Source organism: Equus przewalskii, chromosome 3 (genome assembly GCF_037783145.1).
Source record: "Equus przewalskii isolate Varuska chromosome 3, EquPr2, whole genome shotgun sequence".
Classification (NCBI taxonomy): Eukaryota; Metazoa; Chordata; class Mammalia; order Perissodactyla; family Equidae; genus Equus; species Equus przewalskii.
The window spans coordinates 79916466-79928926 of NC_091833.1; the positions used below are offsets into that span (position 1 = coordinate 79916466).

General features: G+C 42.3%; 1 protein-coding gene across 3 annotated transcripts in view; it reads right to left on the reverse strand.

The window, feature by feature from the left end:
- Nucleotides 1-9810, reverse strand: part of DCUN1D4 (defective in cullin neddylation 1 domain containing 4) — a 78863-nt gene extending 69053 nt beyond the window's left edge. Inside the window, exons 1-2 of one of the 3 annotated variants that reach the window (XM_008516314.2) lie at nt 9694-9810; nt 9416-9476 (exon numbers count right to left, since the gene is read on the reverse strand). In XM_008516314.2, coding sequence (XP_008514536.1) covers nt 9416-9476; nt 9694-9699 — 67 coding nt within the window. In that variant the 5' untranslated portion in view covers nt 9700-9810. The remainder of the gene's footprint in view (nt 1-9415; nt 9477-9693) is intronic. The other 2 variants (XM_070614968.1, XM_070614960.1) reach the window with 2 other exon arrangements.
- Between the last annotated feature and the right edge of the window lie 2651 nt (nt 9811-12461).

Below are 12461 nucleotides of genomic sequence, written 5' to 3' on the forward strand. Positions count from 1 at the left end.
GCGGCGCGTCCGGGTTTCCCACTTGTCTCGCCCGCTCACAGCGGCTTTCTGCAGGAGCCCAGTCGGCGCCGAACTTGGACTGGGACTTCTCTTGCTAGCTGTTTCCTCCAGCTGGAAACTGGATAAAGAATTGCTGCGTCTTCATTTCCAGCAAATCCTCTGGTGAAGGACAAATTCCCGTTTTTTGTACAACAGTCCATCCTCTCCCCGATTTCGAAATGCACTTCTTTTTCAGAATCAACACACTTCTTGTCCCTTCATCAGAAATGGGCTGTTCTAAAGGCTTCGAATGCTGCAGGCATTGTCCGTCATACAAACATCTGTACGCCTCAGACTGCATACAGGAAACCCAGTGCCATGCTCTGAGATTGGGGCTCAGACTGACACGTCGGCAAGCCTAGGGGTCGGGTCACCAGCCCTCGAAGTTGTCGACAACGAAGCGTAAGCTAAGAGAACCTAAGTCATTGATGCTGAGAGGCCGTCCAGAAAACAACATTGTCTGTTATTTGGCAGAGGAAGGCGTTAATTTAGGTGAATTCTGACCACTGAATTTTCTAAATCAAGAATTCGAACCATTTTCATGAGTTCCGACCAGTTTTTTCAGTGGTTTCAAACCAATTTATCACACTCTCCAGATTATTGCAGCAGAGTACTATTTTGAGATATTAATAGAGGATTGTCTCCTCCTACCCCAACCACAGCACATGTAATACCGCTTGCCTGTATCCCAAGGCCCTGCCCCAGCCGTCAGCAAGAGCATTATACAGATCCTGCCTCAGAGAATGGATGACACCACAAACAACTGGTAACAAAACATCAGTCGTTTTGGTTTTAGATTTCTGCAACCAAGACTTTTGTTTCAGGGTTCTGAAATTTAGGTTTCAAACCTGGGCGTAAATGTTATGTCAAAAATAAGATATTTGAAAGAATGGGATTAAACCAGTTCCTCTGTCCCACACCACTCCAGTTGTAATATGCTCCAAGCCTGTTAATCCCTAATGTCTCCTTAATAAATTGCATCTTTATAATTTTATATCTATTGTATTTCTATCATTCAAACATTTATGAATCACTTCACCTAATCACAGAATCTCAGAATTGAACCTGAATTTTTCCACTTAAGGTTCCTTCTGAAGAGAAGAATCTCATCCATATCAGTGACCTGTCACCTCACTGAGCATCAGCTAGGCCCCACGGAGATGGGTAGGTACCTCTGGACTCTGAGATAGGCCATTCCTTGATGGACAGATCTAACTGTGAGAATGTCAGTCCTTACTCTGAGCAGAAAAGCTGCTCCTACATTCTTTATCCCATTTATGTTTTCAACCTATTCTACCTTTTGGAAATAATAAATTTTATATAGTTGATACAAGTTCATAACATTTCATATATATAATGTTTGTACTTGTGTTTTGCTTATCATGGTACTTCAAGGGCTGAGACACGTTATTTTGCACAGAAATGGGTTTGCTTCTTGACACCTCTAAATTAAAATAAGCCTACAATTAATTTGTTTTAGGTAGCCATTTGCTATGTTGATTTGCGGCAAACTTTGTAATAATGTATGTCATGGTTAAGCTGCATGAGGGACCTGCTAGCTGCTCTGCCTTTAGCACCCAGGACTCTGCTGGCACATGCTGTCCATAAAAATTTATAGAATGTACAACCTTTGTTATTTCTCAGCATCAGTTTCAGTTGGGTTAGTATGATTATTTTCAAATGAAAAATGGAGAGTAATTTACAGAGATCCTTGTAGTGGATCAGCTACAGGCTGGAGATTGAGAGGCAAAGCCCATTCTTGGTCTGCTAAGCCTCACTGCCCCACATGTTTTATGAATAACAAAACAGGTATAATTAAATGACTATATAATCTTCTGCAAATATTAACAGGTCATTTTAATAATCCACAAGATTATAAACCTTTGAGGGCAGGAAAGTTGTTATATTCATCTTTATGTTCCTCACACCTAGTACCGTGCTTTCAAATAGTACATACTAGTCTACTGTTCCTTAAAGTGAACCGAATGTTGACTGTAGGGTGAAATTTTAGATCGAGAAAGATCCTTGGAGATGATCAAATCCAACCTCTTCATTTTAAGAGTATGAGACTTGAGGTCCAAAAGGGTTAAATGTCTAGTCCAAGTCACTCAGCTAGTTAATAACAAAGCGTTAATTAATCTCAAGTTTCCCAACTCCTAGACCAGGTCTTTTCCCCTGAACCACACTGTCCAATATCAAAGATTCAAATTCCGAAGATGGGTAAACCACTCTCTCTTCCCATTTGAACGTCACTATATCAATCTAATACAAATTCTATACTTCATAGCTGGAATCTTGCCTTCTTTTTTATGAAATTCAGTAAAGAGTTTTTTCAATATATAATACATTTCTATTTTTTCTCATTGGTAGCATTCCAAAATAACTTCATCCCTATGGGGATGTTTGCTGCCATAATAATATTACGCTCTGTGCATTTATATTCGAATCATTGGAGAAACAAGTTGATAATTGTCTTGGGACTGTGATGGCTAGAGATATTTGGGAATGCAGTCTCTATGTCATTTTGCTTCACCTGGTTACTGTATTAAAGTAATATTAAAGCAAGTTACCTTGTGTCCACTGATACTTAATTGAATTGGAATATTTCTGTTTCATTAGTTGTACAATATTAATTTTAATCACACATATTGTTAAATACCCTAAGCCTAGATTAAAATTTGATGTGGAAAAATCTAGTGAGAGAAAGAACAGCAGAGCTCTTTAATCAGATTTTAAAACTTTTCCCCAAATTCCACAGACCCCCCTATAGCACGCTTTTACTACGTGTGTTGGGGTTGGGAGTACAGAATGGAGAACGGTGTAGTCCTCAAGAAATAAAGTGGAGCTTGCTCAGACAAATAGAGAAATGTGCTCCTGGTAAGATCTGAAGAGAACGAGAAAGAACACATGGCAGGGAGGAGTTAATTCAGCCTCAGATTACAGTGAGAGAGTATGTAGAACTCCACTGGTTACAAAAAGTCAAGCTAAGTGGGTTTCCAAGATATGGAAACAAACAAACAAACAAAAAGTAAATATATCCATAGAGGTCAGGATAGTTTCTTCCTCCAAACTCATAACCAACTGACAGTTTGCTGACCCAAATGATGACAACTTTTTCCAGTGCTTCTATTGTGATAGGCACTACTCTTACAGTACTTTGCCTGCAAATTATTCCACCTAACATCATACCACTCCAAAGGGGCACTACTGTTATTCCCACTGTACAGATAAATTAGCTCAGGCTTATAGCGCTCCAGTAATTTGCCACTCAGCGAGTAAGTAATAGTGCCCTGAAGTAGCTAAACTCCCTGTTATAACGTTCCCATGCCGGGCTTCAGTTCCCTCTCTTTTTAATCAGGTTAATATATGCCCCACATACCCGAGAGATTTATTTATAAGGATACAATAATTTGGATGTGAATGTGCTTTTAAAAGATAGAAACTGAAAACTGACCTCTTTCTAGACTTGAATATCTAGGCTCAGGTTGAATAACTCAGTCTGTCTTTGTAGATATATATTATGAAAAATATGGGTCCGAAAGATTATTTCCAGGTTACCGCAGCTTTCTTATTTATTTTATCCTTTTGGTCATATTTCAACAGCAACTATTCGCTTTATGGTATATTATTAATGACACTGTTTATCCAGAGTATCTAATGAGGCTCTGCTGAATCCAGTAAGTTCTCCGCTCTGATCTGTCAGTGAGAGCGGGCAGCCTCTTCAGCCTGCTGGAATTAACCTTCTAACCATTGAGGCCTGTGTTATTGGGAAGCAGTTTCCGCGCTTAAGCTTTTATTTACATAAGAATGTCACTGTAACATGTGTTGCTTTTCACATACATACACAGAACAGTTTTGCAAATAGTCACTTGCCAGATGCTACTAGGGTAATAAAAATGTTGGTTTCGTTTTGCAATACCTGCATACAGTCAGGTCCCAGTTATCAGGTTAATGGAAAAAGCATAGAAGTAGACATTTCAGCTTCCTTTTCCCCTGCCGGTCCTATGCTAGAGGTCAGAGCACTGTTAAACATGAGCAAGTAACCTCTTTATAATCACTACAGGTTACTTCACAGAATTGATATGCTCCTGTCCCATGGGCTTATAATGCATATTCAAGAGACTTCTATTTTTTCATCAGCCTCCATTGGGTCTATAATATGTAACCCAATATAAAAAACCTTAACAGATGGAATTTTCTGGAACCAACTCTACACTGGGTATTTTAGCCTTGGGAGCACTTTCGCCAATTTTTCTGAAGCAGAATTTAGGCTTTCTGGAGCCAGATGGCCCGGATTAAAATCCCATTGGCTCCACCACTTAAGAAGATGAATTACTTCATGCCTCTGTGTCTTGGTTTCCTCATCTGCAAAATAGTGAAAATAAGAGCACCTTCCTCATAGGTATGTTGTGAGGAATAAATGAATGAATAAATACAAGTAAAGCACTTAAAAGTACCTGGCACACAGTGAGGCTCAATGAACGTTAGCTACTGGTGTTGTCATGACGCTCTCCAGTAGTCATCACATTCTTCAATAAACTCTTCCCCTCACATCCGGCTGGTCATCCCAAATCTGTCTTTTCCGCTAAACCAGTCCCTGACTCCACAGTCACTCTGTTTTATGAACCTGGCTTCCTCCCTCCCTTCTAGAGTTCTCTGGTGAACATTGAGTTAGGATACAAAAGCCTCCTTCTGCAGGACGTGCCACCAGTGTGAGATCAGCCTAGTTTGGAACTAAATGTGAGACTTTACACAATAAAGAAAAAAATGAGTACCCAATAGCAATACCTCGATGTTCAAACTCCAGTGGGAGTTTGTGCTAGCTTAAAACTAGTTCAGTGAAAATTGATTGAGACTGGACGTTCACATGGACATAGGAAATTCCTGTGAATGTAGAAAGAAGGCATCCTAAACAAGTAAACTTGACTGTAAAAGATTGTAAAAAATTACGGGGGATTCTACAGGAATACAGACATATATTGTGTTCCCATAATGAATAATTTCTCTTCTTTGTACTTTGAAGTAATATTACTTTTCCCTGAGAGCCACAGCCACTGATATAAAAGATTTTTAATCTGGTATACCAGAGGCAAAGGCAAAAATGTCTTTAAATATTGCCCTTGGGCCAGCCTAGATTAAGACTCAAATCCCACTATTTAAACCCTTGAACGGGCATTAAAATTATCTGGGCTTCAGTTCCTTTATCTATAAAAATAGGAGTAATACTGATGTGGATTAAGGCTGCCCCAGCCAGAGAAGCCCAAGGTGACCTGGCCTACATGCCAAACTATGTGACCCAGTGGACTTTTTTTATGGTATGAATTAGGACTGCCCCAGGGAGAGAAGCCCGGGGTATCCTCACCTGCATGCCGATCTATATGGCCAGATTCGTATCTAAAGTTATATGACCGCATGATAACCAGACCCCATCTGCACTGAAATCATTTAATGACTTTTTACATCATCTTTTCTTTTTTTCCAGTAAAAATAAGTCACGTACCCATGCCTTATAAAATTAGCCCTAACCCTCAACTCAGGGCAGCAGAAGCTCTGACTGCCCATGGGTCCTGTCCCCATGCTATTCCACACTATTCTCTAAATAAAAGAGCACTACTGCCAGATCTTGAGAGCCTAAGAAATCTTTCTTTTGACTCCTCGGCTCACCGACCCCACATCAATACCTTCAAGGGATAAATAAGGGCTAAATAAAATATGTAAAACCATTATAGACACAGGAAAGGGAAGCAGGAATGAACGCGTGAGCACCAATGTGATGCTGCCACATATTTCCTTATGAACCTACTGCAATCTTGTGAGGTAAGTTGGCTAACTTTCATGCTTTCAAGAAAAAAGGAGTCTGTATTTCTAAATTTCTAAAAATCCTGCTCTTTCTCTTTATGAAGCAGCCATATTAGAGATCTCTCAGAAAAGCTAAGAATTTTCCAATTATACTGAGATTTGACATCAGTGTTTCAATTTAAATTTCATTTAGCAATGAATGTTTTTTGCCTCTCCTAGATGCAGAGGAAATTTCATTTATTTTTAAAACTATTTCTAATTTCCAAGATTTCTTGACACATGACTAAGAGGGCAGCATTAAGAAGCCTTTTTTTGCTGATCTTTTTCTCCAGCACAACTATAGGATGTTTAAACTGACGCTTTTCTTTTTCACTCAGGGTCTTTTGTTTTACAAAATCACACCTGCCTAGGGATTTAACAGTATTTGAATAAAAATGTATTCATTCATTACCATATGTGCTTCTCTGAATTGGGTATTTTCACCTTATTCGCATTGAGCTAATCAAGTCTTAATGATGTTGCCATTAAATTCGATCTCAGAAGGTATAATTTTCCAATTGAATGTAAACAATGCGTGACCTTTATAGTGACTTTCATAAATATAGCATTGCTTCAGTTATTCCAGCTAGCAGGGGATGGACAGAAAGAATAACCATTTTACTTGGACAGTGGCTTCTGTGTGTTGTCAGGCTCTTCATTTCTCCTCGCCTTTTCTAGCCTGCTTCCATGAATACAATGTCTTTTTAACATCCCTCTCAGGGCAGTACAGGAGGCCCCATCCATCTCCAGACGTCGGTGGCTGCACAGCAGCCGAGCATCTCATTATGGCAAAGTGAAGCATTCTGGGAGAGTGGATGGAGACAGCAGACAGCAATAGGAAGTGGGGGAGGGAAGAGGAGGACGGGAGCTGTGGAAAATATATGCTCACTTCCTTGGTGATGAGAACATGTTATGGAAGTAAGAACTTCCTGTTCTAGAAAGGAAGAGGATGTAGGCTGTGAAAAACCTATGACTAAGCAGATTTCAGCTCCTGTAACCTGGTTACACCTACCTCAGCTACCCTACAACTCCCGACACTCACACTTGAACCCCCAATTGAAGCTACTACAGGAGCCACGTTGGTGGGAGGAAAGCTATGAATCCAACCATTAAAAAACAAACTATAGTTCCAAAATAGAAAGAGAAAAGAATTTGGAGAGACACACACATCACTAATTTACACAATTGAAAAATATTTTCTTCCAACTCACCTGAATGCTTACCTTTTTCTTTGTTACACTGTCTTAGCCAAAATAAGTTAAAGCAAATGCCCTGAACATTTTGGGAGTCACAAGCCCCTTTAAGAATCATTGAAAATGATGACTCTCTGTCAACCGCCTGAAATGCACCTATACCCACCCCATCACCCCTAAATTAAGAATTCTTAGATTAGGCATTCATTTGAGTTTACAAAGATTTCCTTTTCAAAATCCAGGTGCACTAGGGACTAGCCAGTGCCTGTCAGTAATTTTGTTAGTGAGAGATGAGTTCCACTCTGTTAGCTTTCCTCTGACATCTGAGCCTATGCTCATAAGGGGAATTTTGTTAGGGAACTGGTGGGTGAGGTGAGCAGTTCCAGGCTGTGGAGCAGTGGGAGAGGAGGGGAGGCTTATCTTGCGGGGGAGGGGGGTGGTGGTGCAGAATTTCCAAGGCAGGATAGAGACATTGGACAAAGAGCAAGACAGGAGCAGCGCTCTTTGGAGAGGAGATGCCAAAAATAAACTTCATCTCTTTCCAAATTTTGCTCACCTCCAATTCCAAACTGGGTTGTAGTCAAAATTGCTTTTTCTGCAACCACCCACACCTAGACTCTGAGTTCTACTCTGCCCACAGTTGCCCTTTGCCTTCTCTCTTATCTAACTGCTTCACCCTCTCATCCCCCCGCCTAAGGCCCTGATCAGCTCCCACTGCACTCTAGGCCTCCCAGCCATCCTGCCTGCACCCCCCCAAGTCTGGTCAGTTTATCCTGAGGGTCCCACCTTGAGCCTCTACACCTGCTTCTGTTTTATTCTTCAGCCTTCTATCTCTCAATCACTTTTTCTGGCTTTGAAGCTCCATCCCCACAACCTTAGTCTGTTTAAGTCTCCATTCAAATTTTATGTAACTTTAGCTTTGGGAAACATTTCAAATTCACAGCCAATAGACTGGGGAATATCAATATTAGCCAACACACTCACTTGGCACCAGGTACTGTTCTAGTGCTGGTATTAACTCATTTAATCCTCCCAACGATCCCAAGAGGTAGAAACTTTTGTTAAACCCATTTTACAGGTGAGACTAAGGCACATATAGGTGAAGTAACTTACCCAAAGTCATACAGCTAGTAAGAGGCAGAACTGGGAGAATTAAACTCAAGCAGACTGGCTTCAGATTTGTTTGATTTTTTTTTTTTTTAAGATTTTATTTTTTTCCTTTTTCTCCCCAAAGTCCCCCTGGTACATAGTTGTACATTCTTCATTGTGGGCCCTTCCAGCTGTGGCATGTGGGACGCTGCCTCAGCGTGGCTTGATGAGCAGTGCCATGTCCGCGCCCAGGACCCAAACAAATGAAACACTGGGCTGCCTGCAGCGGAGTGCGCGAACCCAACCACTTGGCCACGGGGCCAGCCCTCAGATCTGTATTTTTATTCACTAGGCTATATTGCTTCTTTGGGTAGCATTTTACACAGGGCTGCTTGCCCACCCTTCCCCCTCCCCTGACACACACTCCAAGTCCTTTAATGTGGAAGCTGTACCTATTTTTCTAGCACCAGTAGGCAGTCACACCTCGCACAGCTCTAGGGGGCCAGGGTAAATGTCCTGTGTTCTTTCTGTCCATCATTAGTGGTAACATGAAACACAGTTTCCCCATTTCCAGAGCATGGAACTTCATTCTCTTCCTTGTTAAACAGATTTGGGGATCTGGCAATAGGACTCCATGTTGGGGTAAGTAAGAGTAGGGCCCAAAGGAGCAGTGTTGTTACAGGCAATGCGGCTTTAAAGGATTGCCAGTGTACCCGGGTCAAAACTGCACCACTTGCCCCCTCCTCCCACTTCCCTTTGGTGAAGTTTCTCTCCCTTTTCCAGCTCCCCTTCCAGGTGCCCAGGGCTCCCATGGTGGTGCCTGGTGGATGATCTCCTGGACAGACCGCCCCCATTTTCAGGATGAGGACCATCCTTAGCTAGTGAAGGCAAACTTCACTGCTCCCCGATAGGAAGAAGATTGAAATGAGCTTAAAGAACATCCTTGAGGAAAGCTACAGAGGGCTGGGCTGAGGATTGGAAGGGGAACAGACAGGCGCCAAGAGGTTATTGTGCTTGACCCTGGGAAGGGTTTAGGGACAATGGTGGGTGTAAGAGCCTCATGACATTTTAACATCGTGGAATGGAGACACTTACTTCCTGCTCTGCCTCCCTGAGTCACTCTCCCACTATTGGAGCAAAACTACCCCCGCTGCCCTGCAGCACACACGCAAAGTGTAGACCCCGAGGTGACCAGCCTAATTCATGCACCCTAGAGAGGCTTGTACTCAGGACCTATTTGGATTATCAAAACTTACCTGTCCAATGTCTCATTCCCTCAGATCGTTGTGGATGACCGGCTTGCTGTTCTTGGATAAACTAAGTCAGGGGAAAATGTAGACGAGTTAACATAGTACTCCTTACAAAGATATTTACATTAAGAAAAAAAAGACTCTTGACAACCAGATGGCTCAACACCAATACCTAACACACTTCCCCCAGCCAACCCCCGACCCTTAGACGTGGGAGGTCTTCTCCCCTCCTTCCTTTCTCCATTACAACTTCTCCTCAGCTTTCGACTCAGATTAAAGCTCACCTCCATTAAGCCTTCCTTGACTCAGGCTGCTCTCGGTCATGTCTTTTTCCATTGAGCACCTGGAGCACTAGAACAGAACTTAGCAGGGAGAACCAGAATCAGAACCAGAACCAGAACAAAGGGAATAGAATGTTGAGCTGGACCATCTCAGAGATGAACTCAGCATATTCCCCCTTTTCCCAGGTGAGGAAACGAAGACACAGAAGTGACCTGAACACCTGACCCATTGGCAAGTCAATGGCAGGATAGGGGCCATCTGGAGTTGTCTCTGCCCAGGCCTCCCCTCTTCCACTAGGAAGAGCCCCCCTTCTTTTGGGGAACTGCTCACCCCATCATTCATCAAACAGAGCTTTGAGAGGGGTTGCCAATCAGCATGCCTTCCACTCCCAGTGAGCATATGATCTCAGCTGGACCAATTAGCATCCTTCTCTGGAATTTTAAAAATCAGAATTAAGGAGACTCAGCCTTCTCTGTCTGTGGGCTCAGAAGCTGCCAGCAAGCATGGCTGCCACCCCATAGAAAAAGCCAGTCCAAGAGAAATAAAGAAATGAACATTCATTTGCTTGCTCGTTCATTTATTCATGAAACAACCATTATTTTTCAAGGGCCTTCCATGTGCCAGACACTGCTGGGCTCCAGGAATAACATGTTGAGACCCAATTGCTGCCCTTGTGAGGCTTATGAGCTTGCAGGGAGAGATTTTTTAAATAATCATGCAAGTAAAGTAAAACTACTATTTTGACAAGTAGTGAGGAGAAAAGGTACACAGTCTTCTGAGTACGTGTAATGGGGAATCTGGCTCACCTACTCTGTACAGTTGTACAATTTGTGCACTGCACAAAGAAGCACAGCTGAGGGGGTAAGTGGGCTGAAATCCCACTTACAGTCTGTTCACCAATCCATGAGGTCTGGCGTGAAGCTGTATTTGCCCAGAAGAAGGGGCACCTTGTTCTTCACACACTGGCACTGTCCACCCTAAAGAGTCGCCTTTTTGTAATTTGCCCCTAAGGCTTGACTAGACCAGCCAGGACTCTGGGTGTGATCCAGTTAGGGAGATGAGTGGGGGAAGAGGGAGGCTCCCCCGAGGAGGTGACTGGAAAAACATGAATAATGAGTAGCAGATAAACTAAGTGGAGAGAAGAGCTTCCCGGACATGAAACAGCCCATGCAGTGGCCTTGTCTTGATGGCAATCTAGTCTCTGCTTCCAGTCAGTTCTGAAGACTAGCTGATCCTTCCAGAGGATTGGTTTCATGACAATGCATTCCCTCTTTGTACTTCAAATTAGTTTTCTGTCACTTGCAACCAGGAAAGTCCTGGCTCATAGAGTGAAGCTGGTTCAGCTCTCCTTCCTTCCAAATTCAGGGGGCCACCCCATTCTACCAGGCCCCACGTTAGAGACCGTTCCTCTGTATGGCCACCTCACCTTCAGAGCAGGAGCTGTCTTTGATGATCTGGCACTGTCTCCAGCATGTAACAGAAACTCAGTAAACATTTCATGAATCAAGAGTTGATTAACTCTCTGCTGGTGGTCTTTTTGTCTACCATGTCTGGAAGAAGTGGTGAAGTATTAGAGGACAGAGTGGCTTTTCTGTCCTTCTCTCAGCATCCACAAGTTCATCCATGGTTCCACTGGTTCTGAGGGTATGCAGTCTCCAGCTTATACTTATACAAATAGATGACTTTGATTTGTCTAGAGTTTGGTTGAGAATAGCTAGTGGGATTGATTTCATAAGGAAGAGTTTGCAGCTTTTATTCTGTCTCTGTGAGCTGCGTGCCAGTGGGCCAGCTTTAAGATGAAGCACTTTCCAGATCTGAAAGCCTATAGCTGAATGCTACAGACGGTTTTCACTCTGTGCTCAATATCTACTTAGGGCTCTGTCTAGGGCTGTCAGGCCACTTGAAAGCCTCTGAGGTTTTGTCAGCCAGGAAGTCTGCTTTCCCATTGATCTTTGTATTTTTCCCAGATTAAGGGCAATCACTCTTCCAGGCACATCCTTCTTCTCCAACTCCAGGGCCTGAAGAATTTTGGCTTCACGCTACATCTCATGCGGCTGCTGTTAGTTTTGTTTAAAAACCTGGTATTTGAGGCTTTGTGAGACTCATGTCCCCTTTTAATAAGCCAAACTCTATTGGCTTGAGATGTAGACTGTCCAATGGAGGCTGCTGAATAAGCCAACATTTGGGATAAAGAATTACAGAATTAGGTCGCTTTTCTTCATTGTATCTCGAGATCCAAGGGTTGAGGACCAGCAAAGTCAATGTGGCCGAGGAGACTTCCTATACGTCAGGTTAGTTGGTGTTCCTCCTGCTATTATTTCATACCTTTGTACCAGTTTTTGACATGCAAGAATCAGGAATACGTCATCCTGTTCTTGAATCTGGACACTTGGTCCAGAAAAGTGATTCTCAGTCTTTTTTCTTGCCGTGATACACCTGAAAAATATATTCCCATGAACAACTTGTTCCCACAAACATATTAAGATTAGGAGTGAGGCAATGTATACCATAGGTTTATATGTATTCATGGCCCTAACTAGGTCTTCCACTTAAGAAAGCATATTAGAATGCAAGGGAATGAAACGGATGTCAGTATAAAGATAATTTTGAATTTATTCAATTAATTTTTTTAAAAAACCCAATACAATCTACAGAATTAGGGAAAATATTTTCTAACCATATATCTGATGAGGGCCTGCTATCCAGAATATATAAAGAACTCTTATAACTCAACAACAAAAAGACAAACAACCAAATTTTAAAACGGGCA